Genomic DNA, 19,662 nt, shown 5'->3' on the forward strand with positions numbered 1-19,662 from the left:
CATCAGATTGCCTTTGACGGCCCACCATAGAAGATCCTGGGCGACCGAGGTCGGACCTGAACAGGATCAGACATCCTGCCGGAGAACTGGGCCCAATGCATCTTGAGAGCCCAATGCAGAGATCTCATCCGCAGCCTGGCCTCTGGCACCAGGAAAATGCAGGATGCCATGAGGCCGAGCAACCTCAAGAACACGAACGCCGGGACACTCTGGGCACATTGAAACTTGTCCACCATCTGCAGAATGCGATGAGCTCTCACCTGGGGAGGCGAACACTGCCCCAGGGATGTGTCGAGCACTGCTCCGATGTATTGGAGCCGCTGGGTAGGTGTCAAATGTGACTTCTTTAAATTGAGGGAGAAGCCCAGCTTGTGAAGGGAGTGGCAGGTGACGGGCTTGCTCGGGAGAGCTCCCCCTGATCAACCAATCGTCCAGGTAGGGGTAGACGTGAATCCCCCTTTCCTGAGATACGCTGCCACCACCACCATCAGCTTGGTGAAGACCCTCGGGCGGAGGTCAATCTGAACGGCAGGACCCGAAACTGAAAATGAAGTAGCCAACCGCGAACCTCAGGTACTTCCTGTGCTTGGGATGAATCGGCACATGAAAGTAAGCATCCTTGAGGTCCAGAGACACCAACCAATCCTGAAGTTGAAGGGCCTGGAGGACTTGAGAAAGCGTTACCATCTTGAACTTGTCTTTCCTGAGGAGCTTGTTCAACCAACGCAAGTCCATGATGGGTCTCAATCCCCCATGTTTTTTCGGGATCAAAAAATAAGGGGAATACCATCCCTTGTTCCTCTCCGCTACAGGCACCAGTTCTATGGAGCCTTTCTCCAGATAGGATTTCCTGTGGAAGGAGCAGATCCGGACGCTTCAAAGAGCTTTCCCGGTGGATTGTCGTGAGGCCTCTGCCGGAAGGGAAGACAGTAGCCGTGGGCTATGATCTCCAGAACCCACACATCTGAAGTAATGGCCCGCCAATCTCCAAGCTGCTGCGCAAGTCTGCCCCCAAACGGCGAACCATGGGACATGGCCTCATGACCGAGCATAAGCAGCTGCGGCAGTGCCTGAGGGCAAAGAGGCAACTGTCCGAGCGGCTTTGGTACCCAGAGTACCTTGCTTTCCACCCCAGGTACTCCTATGGTGGCCCCTTTGACTGGCAGCTCCTCTCGATCTACCAAACGAAGAGTAGTACCAAAAGGAACCTCCCCTCCATTGCTGTCCCGTAGGACGAAAAGGCGCAGGTTGACGTACTGCAGCGCTCAAAGACTTTGCTGCAGCTTTGGAGGTCTGCAACCTCTCAAGGCTCTCATCAGCCTTGCTGCCAAACAGATGAACCCATCAAAGGGCATGTTCAGAAGCCGGGATTGCACATCAGGAGCAAACCCTGACTTCTGCAACCACACAAACCTGCGTATCATGGTGCCCGCAGCCATGGATCGGCTGACAGTCTGCCGTGTCCAAACCCGACTGAAGGGATTCGCACATGGCACCCTTGCCGTCTTGCACGAGGGCTAGAAAACCATCCCTTTCTTCCTCTTCGGGAATATGCTCAGCCGCCAAAGACGCACAGTTACACAGAGTGTGTAAATCTCGATAAGGCACAAGTGGAGTTGGCCGACTTCAATGCCATACCCCCAGCCGAAAATACCTTCTTCGCCCAACCATCAAAGCGCTTATCGTCCCGATCAGGAGGGATGGTAGAGTACGCAGCCTGCTTCGAGGAGGCCATAACTGCCTGCACCACCAAACTCTCCGGAGTAGGTTGTGTCGACAAGTAGCAGGGGTCACTACTGGATGGGCGGTATTTCTTCGGAAGCAGCTTATTAACGGTCGGTAGACTCTCCGGAGCAGTCCAAGCCGCCGCCACCCTCCTTTTCAGAGCCATGCGAAACGGCAACACCGGGTCAGTGGGCGGACCTTGAGCCAGGATGTCCGTCAAATCATCCTGAGCAAACTCAACGGGTGGAGCAGACAACCCCCCCCCCCCCTCCCCTCCCCCCCCAAGTATTCTGACACCCTTGACATGGGAGACGCTGATAGGAGGAATCCGCATATGTCATAGATGTGGAATACGTCGGAGGACACAATCACCTCGAAGCCCAGTCTGTGCAAGAAGTGGCAGGTCCTGGCCAGATGTTCCTGGGCTTGTCCAGGTGAACTTGCCCTTATTAGCCAATCGTCCAGGTAGGGGTAGACTTGAATCCTCCCATCTCCTGAGACTCGCTACCACTACAGCCATCAGCTTGGTGAAAACCCTCGGGCGGAGGACAGCCTGAATGGCAGAACCTGAAACGGATAGTGAGAACCGCCAACCGCGAACCTCAGGTACTCTGTGCTTGGGATGGATTGGCACATGAAAGCAAGCATCCTGAAGGTCCAATGGAACCAGCTAGTCCTGAAGTCGAAGAGCCTGAAGGATCTGAGAAAGTGTCAACATCTTGAACTTCTCCTTCCTGTGGAATTTGTTCAAATTTCTTAAATCCAAGATGGATCTCAATCCTCCGTCCTTCTTGGGGATGAGAAAAAAAGGGGACTACCAACCCTTGTTCATTTCCGCTACAGGTACATGTTCTATTGCACCTTTCTCTAGCAGAGTTGAAATCTCCTGCACAAGGAGCGGGTCTGGAATTTTGACAGTTGGTTCCCGTTGGATGATTGCGGTCTTTGATGAAAAGGAAGACAGTAACCATGGGTCACTATCTCTAGCGCCCAGGCATCTGAAGTAATGCCCTGTCATTCGTTCAGATACCAAGTGATCCTGCCTCCCACCGGGGTCTTGTGGGTAAAGACCTCAATGTGGCTTAGCAGTGGCTGAGGAGGTAGTAGCCGCTGCTGGGGCTGATCTAGCACCTTTCCACCACAAAGAGGTTTTCTCTGTTGGCCTCTTTGACTGGCCTGTCCCCTTCCTCTTCCAAAAGAGGAGTAGAAACGAAAGGGACTCCTCCTCCAGGAAGATGACCCTGCGTAGGAGTGTTGTTGAGGCTGTTTTATAGCGGCGCCGAGTGATTTTGCTGCCGCTTTCGAGGTCTGCAGCTTCTCCAAGCTCTCGTCCACCTTTCTGCCGAACAGCCTCAAGCCGTCAAAGGGCATATTGAGTAATCTGGACTGCACATCAGGTGCAAAGCCAGATTTCCTCAGCCATGCAAATCTGCGAAGGACCGTGCTAGATGCCATGGACCTGCTTATACTATCAGCAGTGTCCAATCCTGACTGGAGGCATTCCTCCATAGCCTCTTTTCCATCTTTCACTATCGCCAGGAAACCATCCCGTTCCTCACCCTCTGGGATGTGTTCAGCCGCTGATATCGACAGTCCCAGAGGGTTTATGTAAATCTTGCCAAAGTGCAAGTTACATTAGTCGATTTAAGGGCCATGCTGCCCGAAGAAAAGACCTTCCGGGCCCAACTTTCTTATCATCCCTGTCTGGTGGTATTGAAGGGTAAGCTGACTGCCTAGTGGAGATTGCAGCTTGTACCACTAAACTTTCAGGTGAGGGATGTTTAGAAAGTTAATCAGGATTTGATGAAGATGGTCTACTTTGCCACAAATGTTTTATTTACTGCAGAAACCGAATCAGGGGTATTCCAATTTGCCATACCCTTTTTGCAGTACCTTGTGGAAAGGGAGGACAGTGTCTTTTTGAGGTCCCTCATTCAGGATGTCAGTCATATCATCCAGGTCGAAACGTGGGGAAACTGCTTTCCAACCCATGAAATCAATGACCCTTCCCATGAGGTTCCTATAACCAGGATTTGCATGATCTGCAGGGTCTGGCCTCTCACATTCCACTTCAGGGGAAGTGTCTAGGCCACTGGCATATTGAAGACAATCATATAGAGTTGTCATCTTAGTATTTGGGTCTACCAACTCTTCAGGAACCTCCCTGGCTCCAAACCTAACCCCAGCCGAAGTAACATCCTCTTCAGAGGATTGCTCTTCAAATATAGATGACATAGACCTGAAAAATTCCTGCCTGGGTTGAGGATGGAAAACCTTTTCTGGTAAAGGGGGTGGCATCGACCTAGGCTTGGACAATGGCGTCGACTTTGGCTTGGGATTACAGAATGCCTCGATAAAGGCTTTGATGGTATGGACGCTGGCTCAGACGTTCTCGAAGGAGCCTTTGATGCTGTTGAAGGGGGCTTCGACACTGTCGAAGGTGTCTACGCCATTTTCGGTGGCGGCTTAGACGCTATCGTCGTGGACTGTGTCGAGTCAATTTTCGACTTTGACGTCGATTCCGCTACCCCCGATTTATGCACCAGTGGTTTTGCCTTTACATGAAGTGTCGGGAAATTTTTCCCCGATGACACCCTAGACTCTTTGTCGGCTCTTGCGTGCCTGGTCTTTGATCTCCCTCTGTCACTTTTGGAGTGGGCAGGGGCATGATCTTCACGCGGCTTCTTCGAGGGGGGTCTGGGCCGCTTTCTCAAAGATTTTAAGCATGGAAGCCCTAAAGGCCTCCCATTTTTCAGGGGAATTGTGCTTTGAAGGATAAGTCGCTCTTCTCTCAGCCGAGGAGGAAGATGATCTGTGAAATCGTTTCTTCGACCTCTTGGACGAAGACAAGGATTTCCTCGAGCGACTGTTGGATGTCGAACTCCTCGACCCATGTCGAGATTTTCCACTCAACCCTCCTGAATCTTTTTGTCTTTTCGAAGGCCTATAAGCTTCCTCCCCCACCGCCAGCTTACATTTCCATTCCCCAAGAGCCTTATTGGACATGGCCTGACAGGAACCACATTCGTCAACCCGATGGTCAGGGCCGAGACACCAAATGCAATTCCGATGGGGGTCGGTAATTGACATTTTCCTACCACACTTCAGACATTTTTCTAAACCGGTCTTGGGTGTGGTCGGAGTAGAGGACTAGGACATTGTCGAGAAAAACCTGATGCGCCGTTCTGTGACACGAAGCAGTTGCTCGGAAAAACGGAAATGAGGTAATGGGCGCGGCTCGAGCCCTTTATACTGCAGATGACGTTGATGCACGACGGCAGCCCTCGAGGGACTACGACTGCGCGGCCTCTGACACAGCGCCCTCTGTTGAAAAGAAATTTCCAAAGCAGCAGAGCTGGGCGACAAGATATCCAAGATGACAAATACATGGGGAGGACACAATCCATTCAAATTAACAGTTTTCAGTATGACACATGGTGAGGGATACCCATATTGGTTCTGCTGTATATCTCAATTTATTTTAAAAATTCAAGTACATTATTTCAAATGCAAAACTTCTGCTTTGCATGGATTTAGTATGATATGCTCTTAAGTGGATTTTCAACAATAATGTTCAGTGCATTGCCGCGACAGTCACACCTTTGTATGCATGATGTTGAATAGTTGTGATTCTCGGTTTCTGTTCATTCATTGAAACATTCAGAAACCAATGTTTATTGTTGATTTATCCCGACAGATAAAACACCCAAAAAACAAGTACAGTATCTACAACCCCAATATTAGCTTTGTGCCACTTGAACAATCATACAACCCCAATAGCATTTAAATATTGGCTGGTCTTTTAGAGTAATGTTACTTTCTGAAGTTCACCACCACCATAAACATGGCCTTTAGCACTATAACATACATTAACACACTGGTTCAAAGCACAGAAAACCTGTGATAATATTAATTGGTTACAACATAAAGGTATAAGCACTTGCACACAGATGGTCTGGAATAAGGGGGAAGAGGCAGAATTGGGGTGGCTCACGGCACTGGAAAGTAAAATGGGTTTACATCATGGTTGATGTTCAGAACAAGAACAGAGTTTGGATCAAATACCACAAATGGAACCAATTCCCACTGTTTTGACCATCTCTCCCATGCTTGAAGTGTTGTAAAAGGTGTGCATGTGCCAGAAACAGCCCAGCAAGAGACATTAAGGCAATGGAGGTGATGAATCAGATTACCGTAGACTTTGTAACAGAAAGGAACACTATTGGAGGTCTGAGCTAATGTGTTTCCGATGAGTTGAGTGAAACTTTGGAGATGGAATAGCCCAGGGTGCGGCAACCCACTTCAAATGAGATTTTCAAAGGTGATCACAATCCTGGATGGCAAGAGAGGCTCCAGGTGAAAAGGTGTATTTATTTTTATTTATTACATTTGTTATACGCCCAGACCCGGAGCTATCACAGTGTAGTTACAGACAATGGGTAAATACAATGTTAATATTATAAATGAACACAGTAAAACAAAAAGGGAGAAAACATACATTTTATATACAAGTGATGGGTCGGGGTCTGGTCATCGTGGGTAAGGGTCTAATTCACATTAGTATTGGTTGAATAACCAAGTTTTCAATGATTTTTTTAATTGTGGGTATGATGTTTCGTTCTTGACGTTAGTAGGTAGGGCATTCCAATGTCTAGGAGCGAGAACTTTAAAGCTGCTGCCCCCTGCTTTTTCTCTTTTTTATCGTGAGATTTCAAGGTGTGCATTGTTATTGGATCTGAGGAGTCTGGTGTGATGTTTCTTCATGACTGTATTAATGAGGTATTTGGGAGCTTTATTGGTGACGCATTTGTATGTGATGCTTAGGGTTTTGAATAATATCCTAGCTTTGATGGGGAGCCAGTGGTCGTCTCTCCTGATGTTGGAAATGTGTTCAGACTTTTTTATGCCTAGTGCAGCTCGGAGGGCTTTATTCTGCATAAGTTGGCGTTTGGCTATATTAGTATTAGACGTGCCAAGGAAGAGGATATTACAGTAGTCTAGCTTGTATAGTATAAGCACTCTTGCTAATGTAACGCAGTTGTCAGCTGTGAGGAATTTGCGACTAAGGGAGAGGAGTTTGGATGTATAGGAGGTGGACTAGGCTACGGTGTTGACTTGTTTAGACATAGTTAGTGTGGTGTCTAGGTAGACACCACGTGTTTTAACTTGTTTAAGCACTGGGATCGTGGTGCCATCAATGATGAATGATGTGTAAACAGCTGTAGAGTGTCAATTTTAGAGGATGATCCTAGTATAAGTAGCTCTGTTTTGTCATCATTGAGGCATAAGCTATTATTGGCCATCCAGTTTTGAATTAGTGAGTAGATTTTGTTGATGAGCAGTGAGTCTTGCTCATGGTTGCCTGATAGTGGAATGAGGATCTGGAATTGAACCAACGTACCTCAATGGAAATGGTGGGATGGTGCTCCCCAACATGTAATACTAGTCTCCAACAGTAGCGGGTAGAGCCTAATATACAAAGTAAACAAGTTGCATATGCAACCGGAATCAAACAGTCAGAAAATTACAATCTGTAGAATCAACTAACTATGAATGAGTACCACCACATCAAATCTGAACCTCGATTTCAAGAAAAGGTTACTTTTTAAAGAATAACTTTTCTAAATGGAAATCATACTCACATCTACTTGGTTTGCGATGTATCGGTCATCTCCCTCTATGCGGAGAGAAAAGTCATAGTATCCGCTGACTGGCTTGGCATCCATGAAGTTCAGCTCAAAAACATCCCTAGTTGAAGAGTAGATGTTAGGCTTCAAAAGAGAATAAAGCGAAAAAGGGTGCAGACTTGCAGCATTTAAGGCGATAACTTGGATACCAACATTTAACGTTAGGCTTGAATACAATACATTCTGCTAGAAACCATAGAAACAAGTTTGGCATTTTGTCTTAAGCAACCACGAAGGGCAGAAAAAAAATGCATCAAGACTGGCCTACGCAGGGTTTGAACCTCAAGGACTTTGTCGGATTCGGCATGTCGAAGAAACAAAAAAACTTTAAAAAAAAGCAGTGTTCCTAAAGCGAGGAGAGCGTGCGGAAAAAACAAACTAAGGTTAAGGCACCCCCATGTATACTAGGCCCAATGTCATGTCTGGGTTACTGCGTGTAGAGGCGAATAGCGGTGCTGACATGGAGCAGCACTGTGTCCCTTAAAGGCAGAAAAGAAGCCGAAGAGCAGCTGCAATGGGAGATGGATACCAAAAATGAGGAATTGGTTGGAGAAGAGAATTCATTAGAAAAACGGAGCACACAAAAAAAGCAAATTCGTAAGTATAAAATAAAATACCATTTATTTAGCCTTAACATTCTAAGCCAGGGGTCTACAACCTGCAGCTCCCCCAGTGTTTTGAACTCCCCCCACACCTCTGATTCACCACTGTTAGAAAAGAGTCCCTTTTTGCTTGTTTCCAATAAAGATTGACGCCGACAAAGTCGGAACCAGTGCTGTGACTTCATCATCCAAATTCAGAACCCGGAACCAAAGTCTGCTGGGGAATTACATCTCTACATGGGACAAGGCCCCGAGCCCTTAGACGTGTGCGTTTGTGACTCCCCAGCCAATCCCAGAAGATGCGATTGGACCAGTCGGTGGTGGGGCTGAAGCAGTCGCTGCCAAGTATGCCGGCGCCTTGGCAAAGAAGTCTAGCATCTTTAAGCAAAGGTTTACCCATTCCTCTAGAGAGGAGGATTGGGTCAGACACGGTATGTGAGCCGCCTTCTCTGGGGCTGAGCGTTCCCTGGAACAATGGCTATTTTTCTCAGACGAAGAGGAATGCCAGTAAGAAGATCTGCTCATTGAGCAGGACCTCTTGCAGTGCTTTTTCTTATCTTTCTCCTTTTCCTTGCACAGGTTTAACCCCTTGTTTAGCGGCAGATGAATAAGTCATAGATAGCTTCTGCCACTCCCCCAGCTCAATACTGCAAAGGTGAGAAACGTTACTTATCAAAACAACCGTACCACCCTTATTCCAGGCAGATCCAGCATGAGATAGACACGATCTAAGTTGAAGATGGCACGAGTAGCCAAACTAAAGTTGTGGCAATCTATGTGCATGCATTTAGACACAAAGCAAATGTGCACTCAACATGAAACACGCAGAGACCAGGAAATATATGCACTTATACATGAAGAATATTAACATGGCATCCATAAGACATGAAGAATACTAACAAAAGCAATGTATAAGCTGAATGCAACACAAACGACACGGATATAGCTCACTAAAATAGAAACGCAACAGTAGTGGCAAGCCAGCTTTTCTAATATGGAAGCCACAACATGCTTCCAACTAACGTAAAGGCCTCAAGGCTTCACAAGAACTCAAAATCCTGAGATCAGAAACATAGATCGGAGCACAGCTCAGGAAGGAGCTGGCAACCACAGCCAAGGCTACCATGAATTAAGAGAGGGTCAGAACGTTACATTGAAAGGACGAGATTCAAGTTTTATAAGAGTACAACAAGCCCTTTTAAGCCTGGTGCAAGACAACTATGCCAGACAAATTAGGTCTCAAAAATTGATGAGCAGAGTTCACAAATGAAACATTTGATTAACAGCGTTGTACCACCTGTTTTCTAGAGAGGGATCCTTGCCTCAGTTATTGGAGCACAACATTTTCATGTGCCTGGAGACTTGGCTAATGGATAAAGTATACGTCAAAGGCTTTGTAACATACCAGACACTGGCAAGAAAGGGTACTCTGGGTAGGCCGTATGGTGGTTTAATTATTGGGGTTAGGCAATCTATTGGTTCAGATCTTTTACCCACTAATGCCCATGTTAACAATGTTATGGCTGTTGAAATCAAGTTGCATCGTGAGGGTGACAGTAATAATATGTTGAGCAATGTGTAGGACCCGCCTCAGTGGTCCACTAATGACATCCTCTCATGTATCAAAGTGTGTGTAGATTGGAGTTGAGGTATCGATTACCACAAGATACGTCTAGGAGGTTATCTTAATGCACATTGGTTGGATAAAGCACTCTGCCACTCTTATGAGAATATCTGTCCTGAATCTAAGTTATTACAACAGAGGGGGAATGTACATGGCTGTCTATGGGTCGATTCCCTAAAGGAATGGGAGCTCGTTCAACTAAATGGACATGCTAGAGGGGACACGCCTGGTGCATGGACCTGGAGAAGTGGCCAAAGTAAGGACATATTGGGACGATTACTTTGGTAGGGACACTATTTTAGAATGTATACAGGACTGAGATAGCCTGGAAGGAACAAGTTACTTATGTGTAACTGTTGTTCTCCAGCATGGGTCTGGCATGGATTCACATGTTCATGAATATTCCCCGTCAGGCTGGGAATCCTCAGTAAAGAGAAAATCAGTTTCAGTTTCACTTCTAACTGTCTTTCTCCTAACAACCAATCACTTGTCTCTGGGTCATACTGCCCCCCAGCCAATGACTGCCCTCTACCCAAGCCCCTTTTATGGCAGCCATCTTCAGATTTGGTAGCACGTAAAGTGGCAGTAGGACCAAGAAAAGAGCCGCAGAGGGGTAGGCGTGAGGGTTTGCATGTGAATCCATGAAAGACCCATGCAGGAGAACAACAGTTACAGGTAAGTAACTTGTTCCTTCGCCTGCATGGGGTCTGGCATAGATTCACGGCTCATGAATAAAGAATACATAGCAGTACAAACATGCACAACAATGGGAGGTGACAAGGCTCAACATTAAGCATCTCTTACTTCCTCACCAGACTCACCTTCAAGCGAACAGGTTCCGCAGCACTGCTTGGCCAACTCTGGGCTCCTCCCTGGAATCCCTGTCGATGCAGTAGAATCTCGTGAAGGTGTGCGTCGACCTCCACGTAGCAGCCCTGCAGATGTCCAGCAGGGGCACACCAGACAGGAACGCTGTAGTTGCAGCTCTCGGACGGCCAGGCAACGGTCAGTTTGCCAACCGGTGATAATGGGTGATGCAACCGGAGAGCTAACTGGAAATGGAAGCCTTGGAGAGGGCCTTCCCTTGGTTCACAGGGCCAAAATTCACAAACAGCTGTGACGTCTTCCTAAAACTTAGTGCGGTCCACGTAGAACTTCAGCACTCTAGCCACATCCCGCGACTGCAAAGTCCTCTCAGCCGGCGACGAAGGCGACGGGAAGAAAACAGGCAACACCAAGGGCTCATTGAGATGGAAGTCCGACGGCACCTTGGACATGAAGGAGGGATGCGTCCGTAGGACTCCCCTTGTTTCGTGAAATGTAAAGTACAGAGGATTACTAGAGAGGGCCTGAATCTCTCCCACTCGTCGTGTGGAGATTGCCACAAGAAACGCTGTCTTCCACGATAAGAATTTCAGTGGCGCCGAATGCATAGGCTCGAACGGTGGACCCATGAGCCTAGTCAGTACCACATTGAGCTCCACGCTGGGGCCTTCACTGGCGGGAACAAACGGAAAAGTCCTTTGATGAACTCCTTGACCAGGCGGTGTGACCAGAGCGACAACCGCCCCGGAGTTCTGGTGTAGCGGGAGATGGCCGCTGGATGAATCTTGATGGAAGCATGCGCCAGTCCTGCTTTGGCCAGCAACAGCAAATACGGCAGTACCTGAGGGGCCGTAATCCGCAGAGGGTCTATCTTCTGTGCACGGCACCAGTCGGTTAACCTCTTCCACTTATGTCCATAGCATTTCAGTGTAGACGAAGCCCTGGCCTTGGCAAGTACCTCCTTGCAGTCCGCCGGGATCTCGTATCCTCCAAACTCTAGCGCTGCAGGAGCCAGGCCTGCAAGTTCAGCGACCCTGGGTTGTGGTGCAGGATCGTGCCTCCTTCTCTGGCGAGAAGATCTGCAGCCGCCAGAAGCTTGACTGGAGGAGATGCCGACAAGTCCAGAAGGTCTGGGTACCATATACGTCTCAGCCACGCCGGTGCAACGAGGATCATCCTGTACCGGGACCGTCTGAGTTGACTAGTCGCAGAAGCAGCGGCAATGGAGGGAATGCATAGAGAAACAGGCCGTCCCATGGAATGAGAAAGCGTCCCCCATGCTCCCTGGCTGGGGAAACCTGCTGGCGAACCACTGGCACTTGGTGTTCGTCACCGTAGCAAACAAATCGATGTGAGGATTGCCCCATCGTCGGAACAGAAGATCCACTTGGTCCTGCCGAAGCTCCCACTCGTGGCACGAGCCCAACTCCCTGCTGAGGGAATCAGCGATGATGTTCTTCACTCCTACCAGATTCAACGGGACAAGGAACATCCCCTGGGCAACGGCCCAGTGCCATAGGTCCTGTGCCTCTGGAGAGTGCCGGGGATCTGGTGCCCCCCTGCTTCCAGATGGAGAACATTGTGGTGGTGTTTCCGTGAAGGCCCGTATCACCTTGCCCTTTGAGGGACAGAAGGAAAGACTGGAGGGTCCAAAACACTGCCGGTAGCTCCAGTACGTTGATATGCAACAACTTCTCCGGTAGCCACAGGCCTCTTGCGTGGAGACTTCCGGTGTACGCGCCCCATCATTCCAGGGAGGCATCCGTCGTGACCGTCTCCTGGTGAGGTGGGCTCTGGAAGTCTGCGCATGCCGACAGATGTGAGCGGACTCCCCACCACCGTATCGCTCGACAGAAATCTTTGTTGAGAGAGATCTTGTCCTCGAAGCTTCCCGATACCTGGCTCCAACGGGCGTCAAGGAACTCTTGAAGTGGTCGCATCCGCAGCCTGCAAAGCCGAATGAGGTAGATGCAGGACGATATCATGCCGAGAAGGGACTTGATAGACCTCACCCTTGCGATCTTCAGGGTCAACAGCCGTTGTACCTTGCCCAGGATGGCCGCTATCCTCCGTGACACTGTCGAGTCGAGACCCCAGAAACTGTGAGTCATGCGATGGCACCAAGCAAGACTTTGCATAGTTCACTGAGCACCCCAGTTCCGTCAGTAGCTGGACGGTCTCGCCGTGTGTGCAACGGCGGTCTCCCTCGATTTCGCTCGGATGTGCCAGTCGTCCAGGTAGGGGTAAACGTGGAATCCCTTGTAGACGCAGCTGCGCCGCCACTGGCTCCAGGCACTTGGTGAAAACCCTTGGCGCCGACTTCAATCCGAAGGAAAGGGCCTTGAACTAATTGTGTTCCCCTCGAACCACGAAGCGCAGAAACTTGCAGTGTCCCATTTGGATGGGAATGTGAAAATAGTCATCCTCCAAGTCCAGCGATGACGGGAAATCCCCATCTTCCAGCTGTCCCAGCACGTGCTGAAGGGTGACCATCCGAAACTTCTGGGATCTGATGCACTTGTTTAGACGGCAGAGGTCCAGGATGGGCCTCCAACCGCCTGTCTTCTTCTTGACGAGGAAGTACCAAGAGTACACTCCGGAGCCCCAGAGCCTCTTTGGGACGAGCTCTATAGCGCCCTTCTTCAGCATGGCCTGCACCTCCAGCAAAAGCTGGGGGACATGATGTTCCTGTCTGGCCACGGGTGGTATGCAAGGACCCTTTTGTTGGAATTCCAGAGTGTGTCCGTGGGCCAGAGCGTCCAGCACCCAGCGGTCGGTGGAGATGGACTTCCACACGCCGACAAAGTTCACCAACCGGCCTCCCACTGGGGTGCGCGGGTGATGGCCCCGACGTCACAGCCGGTTCAGTTTTGCTTCGCCGTGGAGGCACCGCCTTGGGGACCTGGACGACGACCTCCTCTGTACTTGCTGCAGGCCTCCTGGACCGAAAAGCGGGGCGGTTGATGGTACGACGATGAGATTCCGCCGAAGCCCTTGAAGTAACCATGGAACTTTCCTCTGGAGGTCCGAAAGGACAGCCGTCGCTGTTGCAGGTTGCCCAAGGCACACGTCGTCTCGGTATCCGCCTTGATGGCCGGAAGGGACTCGTCCACGGTCTTTCTGAACAAATTATCCCCGAAGGGCATGTCCAACACCCTCGACTGCACCTCCTGGCGAAAGTTGGTGGCCTTCAACCATCCTCGCTGGCAAAGGCAAACGCTGTTGCCCATCTGGCGGAATCCCATGTCGGCAATGTTCGTGGCCACTGTAATGGCATGGTCCGATTCCACCTCGCCCTCCTGCAGGATCTCCAGCGCTTCCGCTCTCTTGTCATCACAAAGGAAGTCCAGGAGGTTCGCGATTTTAAACCAGAGCTCCCTGTCATAGCGGGCTACGATGGCGTTGGCCGCCTTGATGGTTGTCGCCGCCGATGTAATGACTCGTCGCCCCATGGCATCCAACTTCTTCCTTTCGCTGTCCAAGAGGGAGGAGGTCGTTGAGGCAGCACAGCCAGACGATTTCTGCCTCGCCGCCGCCGAGACAACCGTATCCGGGGAAGGCTGGGACCTCAAACACTTGGGTGCAGTGTCCGGCACCCTGTACTTCTTTTCGTACCGGTCCCTCTTCGCCAGGGCCGAGGACGGGTTCTTCATCAGGGACAGCCCCTCGCCCCAAATGTCCAACAGAGGGATCCGCAGCACAGTGTTCTCTTTGCCTCGCAGCATTGGTACAGGAAACCCTTCTTTCTTTCCTCGGGGGTCAGCTGAAATAGGTCTGAGGCCCTAGAGATCATGGCATGGAACAAGCCTATCTTGTCGGTGGTGAGGCTCTGGGCGGCGGAGACAGGTCTCCTAACACGCTGTTGTCCGTGCCTGTTCCAGTCATCTGTGTTCGGGACCGTATCCTCCCTCAGTGGAGGTGAGGGGGGTGGGGGGTGGGGGGTATGACGGGTGAAAAGGCCGTGGAGGGTGAACTCTCCTCTTCTTGGTAGGGGGAGCACCTGATGACCCCAGTGCCACGGGATCTTCCGGTGGGATCTTTCGTCGGCGGAAGGGGCATCCTCGTCCGAATCTTCAAACACAAGGTGTGGAGTGTCTGGAGAATGTCCACCGAAATGTCAGCTGGGGGTTGCAGCGGTTGCTGAGGTGGCAGAAGTGGGAGCGACGGAGGCAGCAGTGTAGGGTTCTCCAACTCCTCCACTGCCTGCTCCTCCTCGTCGGTCTCGTCACCACTCTCGACGTCTCCCTCGTCGGGGTCCTTCCCGTAGGCCTTGGCCGCAACAAATTTCTTTTCCAAAATGGTCTGGAGAGAATAAAGCACATCCTCAGAGGAGATGTCCGTGCCCTGCAGGACTACCATGGCCCCCCCCTTCTTTTCGACCAAGGGAGACGGTTTCGGGGAAAAGATGGGCATCGCCTTCTCCGGTGTCTTCTCTATGGGCTGAAACGATGATTCCCTCCTGGCGGGCAGGGAAACTCACCTGGGGGCCGCACCCTGCAAACCCGCGTCCGCGGCCTTCGCTAGGGACACAACAACTCCTACAATGGAAGGCTTCAGCGGGTGAATCTGGGCCTGTACAACCTTGGTCTAGCTTGAGGCCTTCACCTTGGGGGGAGGGTCAGCGCCCCGCACCCCCCCCACCCCATTGGCCTTCTCTGCCTCCGGGGCTTCACCAGAAGCATGCTCAGGTGGTCCAACTTCCTCTTCTTCGCCGAACCGGAGCGTTGCCACGTGGTTGAAGGTGCCAGAGACACTGAGCTCGCCCTGGCTGCCGGGGAGCCCGCTGCAACAGCGCTACCGGTGCCTGTTGGCTTGCAGTGCTTAGTCTTATGTTGGGGCCCCGTCGCCGGAGCGCCCTCAAAGGTCTTAGAACGATCGCTCAGTTTTCTTCTTGTGGCTGGGGGAGGCATGCTGCCGCGACTCATCCATAGCAAGGGCCTTGGCCCAGAGCCATTCGTTGAAACGCCTGCGCTGATCCTTCACGGTGTGGTGGACCATCTCCTTGCAAAACGCACAGTTTTCCTCCACGTGCGTTTGGTCCCTATTTAGGCAATAGAGGCACAGGGAATGCCCATCGTCCAGGTAGATGTTCCCTAGGCCACATCCTGGGCAAATACTGAACAGAGGCGTCCAGTCTTCCTTCACCTCTGCCATGTCCACGCGGGCTAGGCCTCGAAGAAACTTCTGTAATCGTCACTCAACCAAATTCAGCCCTTGAAGGGCGCTGGAAAATCCGAAAACGGGTACCCGTTAAATCGGATGATGGGTCGATTGAGCTTGAGGCTCGATTGTCGGGAAAATAGAGTAAAACACCGGAAAAAAAGTGCAAAACGCAATAAAAAGCCTGAGCGCTAATCACAAGGACTCCCAACACTTGTAAGTGCAGTAGAAATCTGAAGATGGCTGCCAGAGGAGGGGCTTAGGTAGAGGGCAGTCATTGGCTGGGGGCAGTATGACCCAGAGACCAGTGATTGGTTGTTACGAGAAAGACAGTTCAGAAGTGAAACCGATTTTTTCTTTAACAAGGATTCCAAGCCTGACGGGGAATATTCATGAGCATGTGAATCCATGCCAGACCCCATTCTGGAGAAGTACACTGTACTTGTAGTATTCTTTTTTGTGTTATCTCGTATAGAGTTACACACATATACATTGAATTGATATTTTATTTATATCGCGCCCATAGACAAGTGTTTCTGAAGACTCCAATGGGGTCTTCAGCCAATAGTTGAAAGTTTCCACTTGCCATATGTACTTCTCCCTTAGGGATGAAGACTAAGGAGGCAGTGTGGACCCCTGAAGGTTTACCCTTACATCTGGGATCCCCTTTCACGTGGTCAGTTGACCCACAAGCACTGCGATTGGTTAAAAGGATCCTATCCTTCCTCTCATTCACCAACAAAACAACCGCCGTCATCGCCCTACGCCAAAAGCCTCTATCTAGGCTTGCCTGAACGACTCCTAAATAAACTCCAATGCATACAGAATGCGGCGGCCAGACTGCTCCTTAAACTACCTCGAAGAGAACAGATCACACCAGCGCTGAAAACGCTACACTGGTTACCCATCAAACAGCGGATCAAGTTCAAATCAATGTGCATAACCCACAGAGCAATCCACGACCAAGGTGCAGAGTTCATCAGAAGAAAACTAAACGTAAATCACACTGCAAGACCACTCGGATCCATTCGCGACATCCGTTTGGAACCCAAATCATACAAGAAAAAACTCTGAGGATCCTCTTTCTCACCTCACCCCAAAAACCTGGAACGAACTACCAAACATACGGAACACAAGAGATTACCTACAATTCAGGAAACTCCTCAAATCATGGCTCTTCACCCCATAACCGGAAATAATTCCCATAAGGACATACACAGAGGAACTAGGCAGAGAGAAGAGCCTACCCTGAATCCCTAAATCATCAACCCTTATTAAATTAGGATATACAGACATGTAATATATCCATCAATTAAAAACAAACCTCACCAATCATAACAAGAACAGCCACAGATCAATCTGAAGGGAGATCAAGCCATTACCCAGCAATGGCACCTGGCAACCCTCGAGGGAACATGCAGCAATGGACCACAGACAGTAATACATAGGCAAGAATGGATAACTCCACTACCTAAGCAGGATTATGCCCGCACCCTGGGTGTACCAAGCTTAATAACTTAGCTGGAGGCCAACCTCATTGCCCGGACCGGATACTAGACAGTCAGGAAAGGGAAGAGAAGCTTATACCACCCAATAGACTACCAACAGTGAATAGATAGAAAGAAGCTGGGTAATGATAATAAAACACCACTATCGATCTAAAGACAATGCTCACCGAACCTGGGGTACTATGCAAATTAATCTGCTGAACCAGCCACAGTATCACCAAAGAAACTAGATAATCAGTAAACCTAGAGAGAGATATACCAACCCATTATGACTACCTGACAAATAAACTAAACCACAGGGATGAGACATACAACCCACTAACCAAAACCTAATTTCTGCTTACTTAATTGACACAAAACCCACACAACCACCTCTAACAGCAAACCGCACAGACTTCATCACACCGTAACAACAACCAACCAACCAAACACAGATCACAACAGCACGCGAGGACCCGCTTCGATCCTATTTGCACACCCAAGCTCAGCGCACGGTGAAAACCGAAATGAAGCTGCCAGCAGTACACAAACCTTTAATTTTCCTACGCCCTCTTCACCCACTAACCCACCCCATCCACCTTTTGTTTACAGATCCGCCTGGAGACCAACTCCATTGGTGATGGTGCGCTATATAAATACCTTTAAAATTACATTTTCAAAATATTTTGAAAATGGGGGCTTCTGCCGACCTTCCTCTGGTCTGGCACCAGAGGTTTCACTAGACTGACCTGGTTTCCCAAATGGCTTCCCCTTCTTAGGTTTGTGGCCCTCTTTTGGGTGGGAGGATTTAGAATTCTCTTTGTCATCTTGTGTTGCTTCCCCCTCATCCTTTTTAGGAGTGGCCCCAAGCCCTGTTGGCAACCTGCAAGTCAGCAGCTTTTGCTAGCTTCTTGGGATCAATCTCTTTTGAGTCAGTCAACCGCCGTCTCACCTCAGGAGAGCAGGTATCAAAAATAGACTCCAACAAAAATAGATTTCCCATTCCTTCAAAGGAGTTCACTCTGTAACCCTTAACCCAACCATCTAAGTTTTTCAAACATTCACACACCGAGTTAGCCCAAGGGGTACCATCAGTCTTTTTGAGGATACAAAACCTCTTAAGGTACTGGGAAGGAGTTTTCCCAAATATAGCTAACAAAGCTAGCTTCACATTTTTATACTCCAATCTTTCAAGTTCCCCAACCCCCATTACAGCATCAGTTGCAACCTGGGGGAGGCTAGACAAAAGACAAGGAATCAACAGATTCCCTGTGAAACCCCGAATCCCATAGTTCAAAAGCACCCAACCAATCCAAAATATTAAGTTTCACATCATACATACTCACTGCTTCTTTGGACTGGAAGACCTAGAAGACTATGGGATAGAAACATTTTCAAGAGCCAATTCTCTTCATTTCAATTTCCCTTAGTTTGAGGTTTGATCTTTGGTTTCAGCTTGGATTTGTAATCTTTTGAATTCTAACCCAAGTCTCATTTTCTCAAAAGAAACAAATTCTGGACTCAGTGATTGACCTTGTGGAGTCCCTGTGGATACAGGTTGGGGCAAAAGGGCTTGTTGAGGTAAAGAGGGGCTCTCTTCCTGAGACTCCTCTGACTCTTCAACAACATTAGAGTTATACTCTGAATTATCATCCCCAATATCATTTTCCACATTTGCTGGGTTAGTAGTTGCGACAGGCCTACTACCCAGACTTTGCAGGATTGTTGAATAATCAATCGGTTCATTTTTCTTTCCAGGGAGATTCCCAACTACACATTTCTTTCAGTTGCTCTACTGTTAAAATGATCAGGGCTTATTAGGGAGAATTCTCATAAATGTGCTAATTCCCGTCACCTTAGAGACCCCCAGCAACTTTGCTGGATTTTTAGGACTTGATTTTTTTTACCTGGAGAGAGTGAGAGCCTTTTTCCCCACTCTCATGGATTTTGTTGTGCGTCTTACTCTTGTGTTTCATTTGGTCCTTCTCTGGGATAAATTGTTTCCCAGAGAAAGTAAAGTGAAATTGACTTTACTAGTCTTTTATCTTACAATAGAGTGCTGGAGGGGTTACTTAGTATCCCCTGTGTCTAGAAACTCATTTAGTAGTCAAGTGCTACCCTTTCCTCTCGGAATGGCTGGTGGCAGTGGTTTTACAACGAATTACCATGATTTTTCCAGACCGCGAACACCGGTAGCATTAAATTGTGGGAGCCCTGTTTTTGCAAGATGGCGTCTGACCCCCCTTTGTTTAAACGGTCCTGGTCTTTTTTCACATTTTTTTTTTTTGGGAAAGGTCCTTCTAGAGTTGTCTCTGCGCGCCAAACCAGGTTTGGTCCCTTTGTTCCTTCGCCTTTGGCGGGCTTCAGGACTGAAGACCGCCTCTGGCGCTCGAGTGTCTGGGATGGGCTGGAAGTGAAGGAGGTGCCCGAAACTCCCTGTGCTTAGTCTCCTAGGAGACCCAAATGCACTTTGGCGTGATTGGCTGACTGACTGTCCGGCAAGGACAGCCATCCTGCTGGGTGAGTGGCAGCTAGGCTGGAAAGAATGGGAC

The 19,662-nt window shown here is 49.3% G+C and overlaps 1 protein-coding gene across 2 annotated transcripts in view; it reads right to left on the bottom strand.

Moving 5' to 3' along the window:
* Positions 1-19,662, bottom strand: part of RPN2 (ribophorin II) — a 514,179-nt gene that overhangs the window by 248,829 nt on the left and 245,688 nt on the right. For both annotated transcript variants that reach the window (XM_069652295.1, XM_069652294.1), the window contains exon 9: positions 7,368-7,473. In XM_069652295.1, the coding sequence (XP_069508396.1) occupies positions 7,368-7,473 (106 nt within the window). The remainder of the gene's footprint in view (positions 1-7,367; positions 7,474-19,662) is intronic.

The sequence above is a fragment of the Ambystoma mexicanum genome, chromosome 3p (genome assembly GCF_040938575.1).
Source record: "Ambystoma mexicanum isolate Mex_15411 chromosome 3p, UKY_AmexF1_1, whole genome shotgun sequence".
Classification (NCBI taxonomy): domain Eukaryota; kingdom Metazoa; phylum Chordata; class Amphibia; order Caudata; family Ambystomatidae; genus Ambystoma; species Ambystoma mexicanum.